General features: G+C 43.4%; 1 protein-coding gene across 1 annotated transcript in view; it reads right to left on the reverse strand.

Moving 5' to 3' along the window:
• Positions 1 to 1450: 1450 nt before the first annotated feature.
• LOC132569102 (immunoglobulin superfamily member 2-like) overlaps positions 1451 to 16105 on the reverse strand; it is a 55185-nt gene continuing 40530 nt past the window's right edge. Inside the window, 3 exon segments of the mRNA XM_060235283.1 lie at positions 1451 to 1716; positions 6614 to 7006; positions 8158 to 8571. Of these exon segments, the coding sequence (XP_060091266.1) occupies positions 1451 to 1716; positions 6614 to 7006; positions 8158 to 8571 (1073 nt within the window).

The raw sequence follows: 16105 nt of genomic DNA on the forward strand, positions 1-16105 counted from the left end.
AATATTTCTTATCAATTGTCCTATAGACTTTAATATTAAACATTGTTGTCCTTTATTGAACAAAAAGGGGGGGGGGGGGGGTTATCTGTCTGAAATTTGGTAATATGGATATCCTAGGGGAGTAGTGCAATACAGTACTTATGAGTTTTGTCCAGTTTCGATGGAAGACCATGAAGGCACTATGGCACCTGATGAGGCACTATGATCATGAAGGTGCTATGGCATCCCAAACCCAATGAGAAATAATAATGAAATAGAATTATAAAAATGACACAACAATATCAAACAGTAATGAAACTAAACCATATGAAACTATTCAATAATGAAACAGTCCATTTTGGAATTAATAATAAAAATGAAAAATGAAATAAACTTTCATGCAGAAGTCTAAAACATAGTAAACATGGGAACTACTCTGTAAGGGAATTTTTTTTACATACTTGTAAAAATAGGAATAATTTTACCCAGGCATGTAACTGCAGAGAATAGAAATATGAAAGGTTCATATAGGGATATCAAATGCCTGGAGAAAGAATGTCCTGCCTCTTTAATAGAGGCTTAATCACAGGTAATGTTATTTACCTCCATGCCATGAAAATCTTCAGCTGCCTATTTCCATAGATTAAACCTCTGTTAAAGGGACAGGATATTTTTCTCCTAAGGATGTGTAAGCAGTATGATCACATAACTAGCCAGATTTGGCTATATAATGATTTCACGGCTGCTGATGTTGATGCTGATAAATGTTGACACAAAGTCCTGTGATGGATATCCTGAAGTCAAATCAATGTGAGGAATTTCCTTTCTGCCCCCTGTTTGACCCTGTTTTGAAACTTTAGCCTGGTAAATCAGGATGATCAATATACTTCCAGCTATGCATTTCACAGAGGCCAGAGGTTGTTACAAAATTTGGTCTGCTGTTTGAACTCATACCTTCTTACAGTATTAATGTCCCATTTAAAATCACATAGAAGCAAATAAAACCTTAAGGTATTCTTCTCCCCACCCCCCCTGCCTGGCAACTAAAAGCTATTTAGATAGCTGAATGAGTATTTGTGGGAGAAAACAGAATTCAAGTGTCGCTGAGATTGTTTGGTGGAGAGTGGCAGAGTTTATGGATGAAGGGCTATAGAAGATCTTCACAGGCCAAGATTTTATTTTATTAGAAAATAATAAAATCAACTGTGTTGGATGCTTTATTTGAGTGACCAGCTTCATATTGTAGAAACAGCCCTGACCCTTAAGTAAAAAGCATATTGGAAAAGATCCGGACTCAGGTTTGATAGAACAAACAAAACATGGAGTGGAGTTCTAAAATGATTACTTGGCTTCCACAGGGGACACAGAGCTGCCCAGAATCAAGGCTACTTCCACTTCCTGTTGGAGGCAAGTAAAAACTGGCATTTGAAAAACTAACTTCAATGGATGGCACCATCTGCTCATGTTCAGTTCAGTCCACCCCACTGACTTTAAGGCTATTAGTCTCTTCTTCGTTTCCTATGCTGTTATTCCTTTTGCCACTGACTTGCACTAGCCCAGTCCCCCCCCAGAATTCTTGTTTTGTCTTCAGATTCCATTGCTTCTGGTGGATGAATTTGATTTTGAAGCCCAAGAAGAGAATAGCAGCCATCAAAATAAGGAACATTACCAAAGGGTAGAACAAAAGGAAACGGAAAAGTGTTGGAGAAGAACAGATCTCTGTAGAATTGGTTGACACTGTAAAACACAAAACCAAACAGCAATTCATTCTTCTCAGCTCTTGTCTATATCGTTTGCAAGAAGGGTGAACATTGTTTGCAAAATGGATGTTCATAGTTTTCCAAATCAACCACAGTACAAGTTGGGCAAACTGTCAGCTGCAGAATCTGAGTCATTTACTGTTTAGATCACCTGCACAATAGTGGGCATGCACAGTGTGACTTTTTCATTCTGAGGAAGCTTCTGCATTGCTAAGTTCTGTCATCATTTTGTAACAATGCTGTCATTTGAAAACAATGCTCTTGTGACATTCCATATAGGCCAAACTGATTTTGCAAGAAAATCAATTAATACAAATTAGACACTAAAATTAAAATAACAGCAACAACACTCAGAAGCATGTTTTTCTTTCAGGGCATTCTGTAGCACATCTTAAAGTCACTTTAGTGGGAACTGCAACTAGCTGGCTCAATACAGAAAGTAATGTTTATTTTATTAAAATATGTTCATGCCTCTTTTCCTGCCAACCTCAGAGGCTCAAAGTGGTGTACAAGAAAACTGATCTGGAGGCAAATAAATAACAAGTTGGAGATAATAAGAAATAATACCTGCACAGTTTTCCTTTAAAATAAGAGGCTCCTTACAGCTTAATAGCCAAATGCCTATCTGATGGAACGTAGATAAAATGTGGGCTGTGCACATTGCCTTGGGGAGGGCATTCCAAAACATGAGAATCACCATGAAAAACAGTAGTCCCACATCTGGACATCTCAGAGGGGACTGCTTAATCAGGTGGCGGCCCTGAGGAGGTTTCATTCAGTATCTATTTACACTATCCACATTGCTACGCCTATTCATGACCAATGATAATGCAAGATAATGCATGGGATGGAGAAAGTAGAGAAAGAAGTACTTTTCTCCCTTTCTCACAATACGAGAACTCGTGGGCATTCGATGAAATTGCTGAGCAGACAGGTTAAAACCGATAAAAGGAAGTACTTCTTCACCCAAAGGGTGATTAACATGTGGAATTCACTGCCACAGGAGGTGGTGGCGGCCACAAGCATGGCCACCTTCAAGAGGGGGTTAGATAAAAATATGGAGCAGAGGTCCATCAGTGGCTATTAGCCACAGTGTGTATGTGTGTGTATATATATATATATATATATATATATATATATATATTTGGCCGCTGTGTGACACAGAATGTTGGACTGGATGGGCCATTGGCCTGATCTAACATGGCTTCTCTTATGTTCTTAATGTACTCGAACTGTGGGAGGATTATACCCACATTAACTGGATTTTTTATTCCTTCATGCTTTGCTCTCAGGAGCAGTCTTAAGATTCTGGGGCCCTAAGCTAAATTCTATAACTGGCCCACAGAATCACTGCCCCTTGCCACTGCTCCCAACTTGGAGTCGAACAAGGAGTGGTCCTCACCCTTTGTAAGATGGGCAGGAACTAGGGTTGCCAGGTCCAGCTCAAGAAATACCTGAGGACTTTGGGGTGGACTTTCCCATTCAAAATAAACAAATAAAAATACAACAGTGCAGTTCAGTTCCCTGGAATACAGTTTTCATTTCCTTGTCCTCTTTTTTTGCCTTTGAAGAGTTCCCCAGCAGCTGCACTTCCACTAAATGAAAGTGCAATCTGTCATTCCCCCACAAGTCCCTTGTCAGGCTTTGGTAGCATTTTCAAGCATGGCTTTATTAAGGAACACACACACACACACACACACACACACTTGCAATGAATCATTTTCCAAACAACAACAGCTTGCAAGCCCACACTTCTGTGATGTTACTGGGGCAACATATACACCACTTTACTCACAGGAGTTGCTGAATGTAATAAACCAATGTCTTCAGACTAACTCAGAAAAAACAAAAATAAGAGAGCAGTCAAGGGGGTGGAGTTTTCCTCTGTCCCATAATCAGGTTCTAATAACTCCTTACTATCCATTTTATTATACACACAACTTCTGAAACAAATGCAAAACAAACAGAGGGATAGTACTCTCTTCCTCTCTCACACACTTCATACACTCACTGGGAAGAGCCACTTGCTTGCTTGCCCTGTCCCATGCAGCTGGCATCCTGCTGAAATTTAAAAGCACACACACATTCCCAAACAGTTGCAAACTTCTTACAGGGGTGTCGAACTCATTGGTTATGAGGGCCAGTTCTGACATAAAAGAGACCTTATCGGGACAGTCCATGTGTGTCATAAAATGTAATGCCAGCTAGCAGAGATATAAACTTTATAAAGGACACAGACAAACCCAAAGATTTTTTAAAAGCTTCAAATAAAACTTGCTTAAAACATCAGCACTCATTGGTCTTCAAAGTGCTTTCTTTACATCTCTCCTGTGCAATCCAGGGAGCTGGGCAAAGGAAGCTCTGGCTCTTTCCTTCCTTCTGCAGGGACCAGGAAGGGGAGGAGCCTCAGCCAATAGAAGAAAGAGAGGCTTGGCTCAGGAGCTCTGCTGTCCAATTGAGAGAACCTGGAAAAAACCAAGCTATTTCTCCCCCCATCCCTCCCCAAGGGAGGAGCCTCAGCCAACAGAGAAAATAGAGGCTTTGCTCTGTAACTCCTGTGCAATTGAGCAAGTCTGGCAAAGCAAGCTGTGATGCAGAAGAAAGCAAGAGAGAAGAAAGCAAATGACAGTCAGTTGCTCATGGGTCTGATTGGAGCCCTCCGGGGGCCTGATTTGGCCCTGAGCTGCATGCTTGACACCGGTGTAAAATGTCCTACCAAGATTTAAAGGTACATCATGGCTGCAAAATCAGGGGTCCCCCACCCAGACCTAGGGACTCGTAGCCTAGCAGGAGCCACTGCCACTGTTAGATGGGGCAAGTGCGAGCAGAGGCAGGAGTCTGCTCTTATTTTTCTCCCTCTTTTGAGGGAGGGGCTGTAAACAGTCAGCCCACCCCCCCCCCCAGCACAGGGCCAATTGGCTAAGACCACCCCTATCTACTCTGAATAGTAACACAACACATTTACTGCCTTATCTCACATTGCCTTATGTTCCTAACAGAACCAATGTATATGTTGTTAATCTGCTCCAGTTTGGGTGAATACTAGGTCATGCAAGCAGTATGAATTGCAGGAAGAGTATGCAGAAAAGCAGCAGTGGCATCTTCTCTGAACAGAGATTTCCAATGCTGTTTTCTTTTTTATATGCATTCTCAGTACTAACCTTCCCCTACTACTGCTGTAAGCCTCTTCCTGTTGTCTGCCTCTCTCTTGGATCCATATAAATCAAGTGTCCCTGCTCATTCTTTGACTTCAGTGCAACTAACTGAGCAGCACAAAATAATCTTTGTCATCTGCTGTCAGGGCCAGACCTGAGGGGCAGAGGGGCCGTTGCCCCAGGTGCCACCTGGGGAGCCACCGAATTGGGTGTTCCCCAGGAACTGGGTTGGGGGAGCAAGACAGCAGCACTTGTGGAGAAGTGGCAAAAGCAGCTCTGCACCCCCCCCCCCCCGATCTGATACATATAGGGCTTTTTTTTTTTTTTAAGCAGGAACACACAGGAACGCAGTTCCGGCTGGCTTGGAATCAGGGTGGAGGCCTAATATGCAAATGAGCTCCTGCTGGGCCTTTTCTACAAAAAGCCCTGTGTGAAACAATGGTGATGCCAGGGGGTGTGGCCTAATATGCAAATGAGCGCCTGCTGGGCTTTTTCCACGAAAAAAGCCCTGGATACATATACAGGGTACCTAGGGTTGCTAACCTCCAGGTTGTAGCTGAAGATCTTCTGGAATTGCAACTGATCTCCAACCGAACTGATAGAGTTCAGTTCTCCTGGAGAAAAGGTGGATTCTACGGTATTATACCCCCTTGAAGTCCTTCCCAAATCCTGCCCTCCTCAGGCTCTACCCCCAAATCTCCCAATATTTCCCAATTTGGAGCTGGCAACCCTAAAAGTACCCTATTTTACCATTTATACCAGCCACATAGACCTCCACATGGATCAATGGTTCTATGTGCATTTGCTTCTTTGGGGATGAGGTTTTTTTGCACACCTAGCATCTTTTAAATTGGGTCTAAGAATGAGAGATAAAACAGATGTAACATGGGATTCCCCTCATAAGTTTTCCTGACTTTCTCCCACCCCCCCCCCCCCCCCACAGCCACAGTCCCCCATAAATCAGTTTTAGAGTCTTGACTGGCCTTAAGGAGGTGGTGGTGGCGGCAGCGGCAGAAAGCGCTGTCAAGTCACAGCCAACTTATGGAAACCCAATAGGGTTTCCAAGGCAAAAGACATTCAGGTATAGTTTGCCATTGCCTGCCTCTGCATTGTGACCTTGGGTTTCCTTGGTGGTCTCCCATCCAAATGCTAGCCAAATACTGCAGAGCTTTTTTTTTTTTTGTATATTATTGTGTCTGTGAGTGTGTTTGCACATGGAAGTCATGTTGACTTCTGGTAACTGAATCCTACTGGGAACCTGGAGGATATTCAGAAAGGTGGCTGAATAGAGCCTGCTGCCCCTGCCTCCCAACAGGGTATTTCAAGGGAGTCTCCCATCCAAGTGCTAACCACAGTCGACCCTGCTTAGCTTCTGAGATCTGACAAGACTGGGCTTGCCTGGACCATTCAGGTCAGGGCAGAGAAGTGGTAGTGGGAAATGTATCAGCAAGATACAGGTCACTTCCATTTTCCTGTGGCAACTCTACTAGCAATGTGGGCATGGAGGGCAGTTTGTCCTGGAAAACTGGAGGGTGGGTTGAAGCCTCCTCCCCAACCTCACTGTTTCCGTGTGCTCAGGCTCTCTACCTCAACATTTCAGCTGCACTGAGATTTTGAAAATATTGAGAGAACTGATGACAGCTCTCCATCCCATCTGCTTGTAGCCCTGAATATCCAAGATGAAGAGAGTTGTTCATATAGATGCAGAATGAAAATTACCTGGAGGAAGCACTGTAAGTTTGCTGTATCCTGACCGAGTTGATGCTTGTTGAACTTGAGCAGTGCTACAGTTGAGTGCCCATTCTTCCACTTGGCAGTAGAATAGCCCAGAATCACCCATCTCCACTTCCTGTATTGTCAAATGAAAGTCACCAGTAGAAGGGCAGCTGGGGCGCAACCTCCTTGCCATCTTCACATTGCCATACTCAATTATGCCATTGTCTTTTATTATCAGCAGGGTTTCTGTACTGGAATGGACTGATACTTTGAACCAACTGATGGAGAAGTGAGAGGTAGGGTGTATTTGGCTCTGGAGGAGACATTTCAAGGTCACATCCTCATTTTCAGTGATGGTGATACTGTGGTTTGTACTTTCAATTTGTAGTTTGTTTTCTGGTAATAAACAAGAAAAAAATCTTTAATTGAAGCTTGTAGTTGAAAGCATATTGTATAACATTCTCTAATTCTATATGTTTACATTTCAGAGTTGTATCACAGTATGAATATAAGTATTTTTGACATTATACAGTTATTTGGTTTTCTCATGGTGTGTGGTTGTACTATGTCAAGACAACATTATGAGGAAGCTGTGCCTGCAAGTTTCTACTTCAAATGCCCAGGCTGGAAAAAACACTGAAGAATATCCTAATGTATCATTGACTTTGTAGTGAAATGTGTTGGAAAAGGCAATGTCTGGCATATGAAGAGGAGAAGACCTTGAATGGGGCAGCAAGAAGATGGTTAGATAGGACCTTCTGTTCTTTAATTGCCATTCTTTATCTGCAGATTGCTACTCTTAGGGCAATTTTCTCCTTCTTGGAAGTGCCACACTCACCCTCTCTCTCAGCTAGAGATGTAGTTATGAACCTTTCTCTGTCTCTCCTCTTTCCTATCCGGTATGCTAGTTCCTAAATAAACTTTTATCTATTCTTTAATCAGGTTGCTGTGTTAATTACTCTTCCAACAAAAATGTTCTGCTTTCGTGTTCTTTGTGATGTCAGCATGGGATTTAGGAGATCCCTGGAGAAGGGTGGGGTGATCTTGTCAGAACAAAAGATGCACTTAGTGTTGAGGTGCTAATGAATGTATTTGTGGACTTTAGCATGGGAGAATAACACTCCTCCATCAATTGCTCTGATCAGTTTGGTAAATCCTTGCAGCTGCATGACATTTTTTTTTTTAATCCAAAGATCCAGTCATGGATCTCCTGTTGAAACAAAAAGTTTGGGAATTAAATTGATTGGATCCTCCAAACTTTTCCACCAACAGTGACATTTTACTCCGACAAAAGATGAAATCTTCTGCTAGCTCATGGATCTTTTCTATTGGCTCCTTCTTTGAAGGAAGATACCACCATTAGTGGAAGAGCATCCAACCCATGACCAGAAGGGAAGCATACTTTTCTAATTAATATTGTAAGTGTCAGTTAAAGCTAGGTAGCAAACCACATGTGACGTTCTTCCACTATCTCCATTCCTTGAGAATAATGCATGAAAAAAACCAGTTATAAGGAATGCCACTCAGTCACATTTTAGTTACTTTACCTGAAGCCTTGAAATTCACAGTAGTTCTTCCTGATTCTGCCTTTCCAAGGTTGTGCCAGCCACCATCCACTGACCAGATCCACTCCTCTACTACACAGTAATATGTGCCACTGACATCATTATCTACTGATGAAATAGATAGCTGATACAGGTGACTGGAAACCTTCTCGCTATGAAATCTGGATTTCTTCTGAGGAGAACTGAAAGCTTCCCCATATTTCACTATGTTACTGTAATTGGTTGCTAAAATGAGCAGTCGGCCTGCATCTTCTGGAAACATTTGCTGAAAGTACCAAGATACTCCTAATTGAGGCTCCTCTTTGCTCAATGAGATGATTTCACATTTAATTTCTGTATCATCATTCATAGAGATTTCTAGGGTCTTAGTGTCCAGGCTGACTCTTAGTTTGCTTTCTACAAATGAGGGAAAGAGAAAACAGTAATCATTGTCCTGAGTCATTTACTAAAAACATGACTAAATTCTCTATCATCAGCCAACATCTGAAAAGGCCAGCTCTGAAGTATTAAAGTACGGAGTAGATTTGTCAAATATAATTCATTGTTGATGGACCATTTAAGTATTCAAACCCGTTCTTTTGAGAAGTGAATCGTTCATACAGGAATTGGGTCATAATACCTTTATATAAGATCTTTATTCTATCCATAGTAAATCATACAAAATTAATCCCCGATATTGTTAATAAAAGCACCACTCTTTGATTTCTACTCTCTGACCTTTGAGTTCCAGTTAGTACTAGAAATTCAAATCACTGATGGATTCTATATTTTAATAAGGAGCATGGCCATTGCATCTTTGTTTTAATAGCTTTTGGTGCAACCTAGTGCAACCCAGCCACTGGAAGTCAGGGCAAATACAAGCTTAAGGTCTCCTTTCTTAAATCCCCCCCTCCCACTCACACACCTTGACTTAAGCAAAGTAACTATTTATTATAAGAGTAAAGACAGTTTTGTACACAGGGTATGGTGCTCCCCACCCCCAAATTACTTTCCCTTCCCAAACCAGAGATCCAGCAGTCAGTGTCCCAGAAGTGCTGCCTTCTTGATGAAGCTGGCCCAGTCGCAGTCCCTCAGAAGCAGTAGGCCTCCAGTGGGAAGGTAAGTCCTCAGGGCCTCTCTCCTTACCATCCAACAAAAGTCAGCTTCAGTTCATAGGCAGATGGTCTGGGGGCTAACCTCCAGAAAAACAGTCAGTTCTAAAAAAGAGAGGGCCCACACCAGACAAAAATCTCTTCAGCTGAGGCCTCAGCACTTCAGTCCTTGGAGAGCCAAACGACTAGGCCTCCGCTCCTCCCACTACCCAGTTGTCTTTTCTTCTAGTCACTCCCACATACACTCCTCCCAATATGCAAATGAAGTGCTTTCACTTCTCTCCCCAACAGCATATGTCTCCAAAGCTCTACATTTCTCCCAACCATAATCTGGCCATCCCAGCAAAACTATATTATAGGAACACAATGTTGCATGTCTAAATTGCATCAACTCATGCCCAAACTCTAGTAACAAATGTTTTCAGAGGGTTAACAGGTACATAACTTGAAACAGCAGGTTTATCATAAATTAATATCCTTACAGGCCGTATTTCTCTGCCGGATCTCCTAATAGTGGTGAGGCTGTTATTTCCTCATTGACTGGACTTTGGGTCAGTGCAGAGGAGGGCCTTCATCAGATGTCTCACTGCCAAATATAGGTCTGTTCTGCGTATCTACATTCGCTTCTTCAACATTTACCATGACTGGAGGGTGATTGAAACAGCCATTTACATTTTCAGTGGCTGTTGAATTCTGCACTGCAGTACTACTTGTGGCAAAAAGGGCTCAGCTTCTGCATTTAGAGGGCAGGGCACACTGCTCCCTTGGGTTGCATCACATGGAGGCATCCTGTCCAGCAGATCTACTTGCTTAGGTCACATCTCATCCCCCAAGGAAGGTCCCTGTAACCCATCATCCTTCGATTCAGAAGTATCACCGTTCTCTCCAAACTGTAAATGCTGTCTTCTCAGTTTCCTTTCACTGTCCTTTCAGCCTGAAGCTGGACTCTAGATAGTTCTGCTTCAGGTATACCTTGCAGCTGTCCAACTGGAAGCAAGTGATTTCTGTGAAGGGTTTTCACAGGCCCATTGCTGTCTTCAGGCTTGACCCTATAAACTGGCAAAGTTCCCAGCTTATTGACTACAACGTATGGCAGTGCCTTCCATCTATCAGCCACTTTGTGCTTTCCAGAGAGACCTAGGTTTCTGATCAGTACTCGATCCCCTTGTAGAAGTTCATGTGCCTGCACTCGGGCATCATAGTGATGTTTGTTGCGATGGGTGCTTTTCCGGGCAGCTGCTGTGGCTAGCCGATAGGTCTCCTGCAATTGTTGCTTCATCCTTTCCACATACTGAAGATGAGTCCAAGTATCATCTCCGTCCCCAGACACACCAAAACACAGATCTATTGGAAGTCTAGGCTCTCTCCCAAACATCAGGAAGTATGGTGTAAATCCCGTGGAATCATTGCAGGTGGCATTGTAGTCATGCACCTAGAAGGCTATATACTGGCTCCATTTGGTTTTCTGGTCAGCCCAGAGGGTGCCCAACATATTTAGCAAAGTGCGGTTGAATCTTTCTGATGGGGGATCACCCTGAGGATGATATGGGGTAGTCCTTGACTTCTTGGCTCTTTCCAGGCTCAGTACTTCTTTCAACAGATGGCTCTCAAAATCTGGCCCTTGATCAGAATGAATCCTTGATGGCAATCAGTAGACAGAAAAAAATTTCTCCCAAAGTACTTTTGCAACAGTGCTTGCTTTCTGGTCTCTCGTTGGATAAGCTTGGGCATAGCATGTAAAATGATCTGTCACAACCAGAATATTTCCATAATTCTGCCTATCAGATTCTACAGGTAAAAAGTCAATGCACACCAATTCCATTGGGCCAGAGGTGCTAATGGTCTCTAGAGAAGCTGGCTTAATGGGCAGGGTTTTCCATTGAACACAGCGTGCACAGGTCTGGCACTTCTTGGCTACATCTTTTGCCATCTGAGGCCAATAGAACCTGTCCCTAAGTAGCTCTAGTGTCCTTTCAATTCCCAAATGTCCTAAATCATCATGTAAAACACGCATTGCAGTCCATCGATACTGTCTGGGCAAGATCAGTTACTTGCACTGCCCTCTTACTGGTTCAGATATGACTCAATATAATACCCCATTAATGATCTTTAATTTCTTTCTTTCTCTGCACAAGAGGGTGGCCCCAGCTGACAGGGTCACATTGTGTGATAGATTCTGTTCATTTCTTTTCACAAGAAAGAAAATGTCTCTAATATCAGGATCTCTCTGCTCAGCCTCACTCCAATCTGTAGCATTTAAGTGTGGTAATGGTGACTGTTGTTTTGCAACGTAGTTGACAGACACAGAAGGTATAGTTTCAGGTGGCAAACCCAGATTCTCTGCAATACCACCTTCTAGGGCTCCTGCTGATTTCAGCCCATCTTCTTCACACAAAGTCTTTATGCCTTCAGCAGGAATTACTACCAGCCTGTCATCTTGCTGCCGTCGGGATAAGCTGCATCCCTGTTAGCCTTTCCAATTCGATAGTGAATGCTGAAGTCATAGTTGGACAGGGTAGCCACCCATCTGTGACCAGTAGCATCTAACTAGGCACTTGTGAGCACATAGGTAGGTGGGTTATTGTCAGTCCAGACCTGAAATTTAGCCCCATATAAGTAGTCTTGGAATTTCTCAGTGATAGCACACTTCAGATCTTTATAATGCCGAGGACGTGGCCATTGAGTGAGCGCACTTATTTTTTTCTGGATATTGCCCACTTTGGGAAACACTGCTCTAGAGGCAACCATAAAGCATAATTAGCTACACCTGATTCCGCTAGCTAATCTAAAGTTTGACGCATCAACTAGGCTAGATGGAAACGATCCAGTTTGACAGGGATTGTAAGGGGACTTCAAATGATTCTTAACAGCTTACAGGTGGCCTGCCACCCTCAGGAACTCCAGCTGAAGGCTAGGCCACTGCAAACACTTACCCCAGGGTATAACATTGCCAACTATACTTTAAGTTTAAGTTAAGTGACCCCAGTTAAGTTAAGTTAAGTTAAGTGACACACACCTTCCAAAAAGCAAGAAGTTTCCAAACTTCTACTGGCCTTCCAAGATGGAAAGCCACATGGTGGCTGTTGAGGTGGGGCTTCCCCCTGCCAGCCAGCTGACTGGGGATGGGAAGGAGCCTGCAAAACCAGCATCCCCCATTGGGACCTCATGGGGTCTGTGAAACAAGAAAGCTAAGCTCACTACTTTTTGATCTTTAGGTGAACCTAATAAATACAAAAGTAAATGTATAATATTGTTTGTGTTAAGACGCCTGCTTTCCCCTTTAATTAAATTGCACATAATTGTTAGATGGAATGTAGCTTATTAGAAGCACACACACATTCTTAGCATCTCTGGCTAAATGATTGCTGGCATGGTAACAATGCAAGAAATGACAACTGTCCAAGGCCCTTGAGTGCTAATGTCAGTCTAGGATTGCTTACACTGAGCTACATGAATACTGCATAATAATTTCCTCCATCATTTTGTTAGCCCTCCTAGACTGCAAGCTCAGCAAAGGATCAGGCTAAGCAGGTCCATGTGTTCATCACAGCCATCTCAGAAAGAAAACATTCAAGATGGAATGCACATTAGCCAATATCTTAATTGAACAACAAAAGAAAAAGCCAGTTTCATTAATGTACTCCTGTATTCAAGTCTGGTGCTTGCAAAACAAGTTGGAACATTTGCTTAGACTGACTTTTTCATTTACCTTTTGTGAGTGAGGAAGGCACAGTCCCTATTTAGTTTTGCCAGGAAATTTAAGACCTTCCTTTTCAGACTGTCATTTGGCTGATATCATCATAATAGTTTTGGAATGCTGATAGGTATTTATTATGAAAATGTTTCTGCTATTTGGGCTTTTAAAATATGTTCAAATATATATTTGTAGACAATAAATGCTTGAATTATATTGAAAATTAAATTTATAAACAATGTTTTGTAAGCCAAAATGCCCTCAAAATGAGGTTGGGGAATTGTCAGGTGGGCACCTGGCTCACTCAGGATCTTTTTACATGTGTATACAGGATTCCACGTCCAGAAAAGTAATGCTTAAAATATTAGGGACTCTAATTAAGTAAAACAATTATAATCTATTAAATAAAATATAGGCTTCCATACAAGATAAAATACTCATCAAAACACACATTTAGTCCTAGGAAACATAGATAGAGAGATAGGGGAACACATGGGTAGACAAACAGGATGATATTTACCTATCGTAGTCTTCAAGGAAGGCCCCAATGGCGACGAGCAAGGAAGTGGGAGAAGGGACCCGAAACTTGGCCTTAGAATCGGGGCTGTATCTATGCAGCAGAAATTGGGATACTGATAGAAGCACACCTGTGGGTAGCTAGTCCACAGATTATAAGGACTCTCTTGAGCCCTTAGGGGATGGGAGGTACGAGGGAGGAGAAAGGTGGTCAGCTGGTGCATGACCTCACGAAAAGGGGAGGTTTCGCAGTGACCATAAGGGCTGGACTACTGCAACAACCAATAGAATGTTCATTGGTGGCACCTAATTGGATGCTTGCTCTTGACCAATGGACTTGCCTGGATACTGGATACCTGAGTGAACTTTCAGGTTGAAATGGACCAGGGGGAGGCTCCAAAATGACAGTTGATGAGAAGAATAGAGAGATTACTTGGGTGGGGAGATGCTTAGGACTATTAGACTTATCTAGAAGGGTGACAATAGAGGGTCAAATCATGGCCTAGGTAACACCCAGTTTACACAAAGGAACTTGGCTCTGGCTGAAGATGGTCTTCCTCTTGTTCAGTCTTCTTCTTGGCACCAGTCTTTGTCTTGAGTTCCATTAGACAAAGGCTTAGGCAGTCTGGCAGGATCCATGCCTAAGATAAGCTTGATTGCCTTATGCAGAAGTTGAAGCAGCTGTTGGATATGGAGTCAGGAAAACAAGATGGATTCTCATGGTGTTAGCCTTTGGTTCATGGAAACAGGCTGGAAATTGTTTGCCTGTACAGTTCATGGTGGCGTGGCTTCTTCCACTGCAGCGGCCAAGACTGGGCACACAAGGAGCAGCTGGAAGCTTGACTGTAGTTCTGGGTAACACCCATCCAGAGATGTAGAATGCTGCTGCAAAGCTGAGGCTTATAGTATCCACATAAGCCTTAGAAACCGTGGGCAAAGTCCACTTCTTAGAGCAGATGTGTGCAAGTCAAAACTCCAGGCACCCTGGCAACCATACTGGTGATCACAATGTTCATGTGTATGAAAAATAGGGGGCTTTTTCTTACAGTTTGGATCTATGTTTCTTTTAATGACTGGGTTAGAATTCAAGGAAGTCATAAAGAAAGGAAAGGGAGAGAAGTCAGTTGATAATGTAACTGTCAATGATGTTTTCCAGTCAACAGAATTATTCATATCTCATCACTAAAAAAGACCAGACAGACTGAAAATATGGGCCCATGTTGCTTATATCCATCTCAGACCATAGTTTCAAGTTTATTTCAATTTATATCCCACCCTTCCCACCGAAGTGGCTCAGGGCGGCTCACAGCATATAAAATCTAACATAAATTTTGAATTTAAAACATCTTACACAGTTAAAACAGTAAAATAATAAAACATATAACAGCGGTCTATCAAAAACTACACTCCGTTTCCAATGCCAGTTAGTTATAAGCCAGCCGGAAGAGGGCTGTCTTACAGGCCCTGCGGAACTGGCCAAGGTCCCGCAGGGCCCTCACCTCTTCCGGCAGCTGGTTCCACCAGAAAGGAGCAGTTACAGAGAAGGCCCTGTCCCTGGTAGATTTCAGGCGGGCCTCCTTTGGCCCAGGGATAACAAGCAGATTTTGAGATCCCGATCTCAGCACTCTCTGGGGAACATGTGGGGAGAGACGGTCCCTAAGGTAGGCAGGTCCTAGGCCATATAGGGCTTTAAAGGTAATAACCAGCACCTTGTACCGTACTCGGTATATTATTGGCAGCCAGTGCAGAATCCGGAGCCTTGGCCGAATGTGCTCCCATCTTGGGAGCCCCAATAACAACTGGGCAGCGGCATTCTGCACTAACTGCAACTTCCGGGTTCGGCACAAGGGCAGCCCCATGTAGAGGGCATTACAGTAGTCCAACCTCGAGGTAACCGTTGCATGGATCACCATTGCTAGATCGTCACGCTCCAGGAAAGGAGCCAACTGCCTCTCCCACCTAAGATGAAAAAATGCAGACTTAGCAGTGGCTACTATCTGAGCCTCCATCATTAAGGAAGGCTCCAATAGTACCCCCAAACTCTTGACCTTGTGCACCGCTGTCAGTGGCGCACCATCAAAAGCTGGCAGGGGGATTTCCCCTCCTGGACCATGATGACCCAAGCAAAGGACCTCTGTCTTCGCCGGATTTAGCCTCAGCCCGCTCAGCCTGAGCCACCTAGCCACGGCCTGTAACGCCCGGTCCAAATTTTCTGGGGCGCAGGCCAGCCATCCATAAGCAGATAGAGCTGGGTGTCATCAGCATACTGGTGACAACCCAGCCCATACCTTCAGGCAATCTGGGCAAGGGGGCGCATAAAGATGTTAAATAACATCGGGGAGAGGACCGCCCCTTGAGGCACTCTGCAATCAAGTGTGTGTCTCCGGGACAGTTCACCCCCAATCATGACCCTTTGTCCCCAACCCATATATACAAGGGTTATCTGCTCCATGTTCAGTGCTGTTGGAAAGCAAGGGTCCCCCCCCCCTTCATCACAACGTTGCAGAGATAAGAGGTGAAAGGCATATGTCCACAATAAGGGTCTAGATACTTCAGTCTGTTTGTTTTAATGAAAACTGGGAACTCACAAAACGTTACGCTTACAATGGCATACCAATGCAACAATATG

Source organism: Heteronotia binoei, chromosome 3, assembly GCF_032191835.1.
Source record: "Heteronotia binoei isolate CCM8104 ecotype False Entrance Well chromosome 3, APGP_CSIRO_Hbin_v1, whole genome shotgun sequence".
In the NCBI taxonomy this organism is placed as follows: Eukaryota; Metazoa; Chordata; class Lepidosauria; order Squamata; family Gekkonidae; genus Heteronotia; species Heteronotia binoei.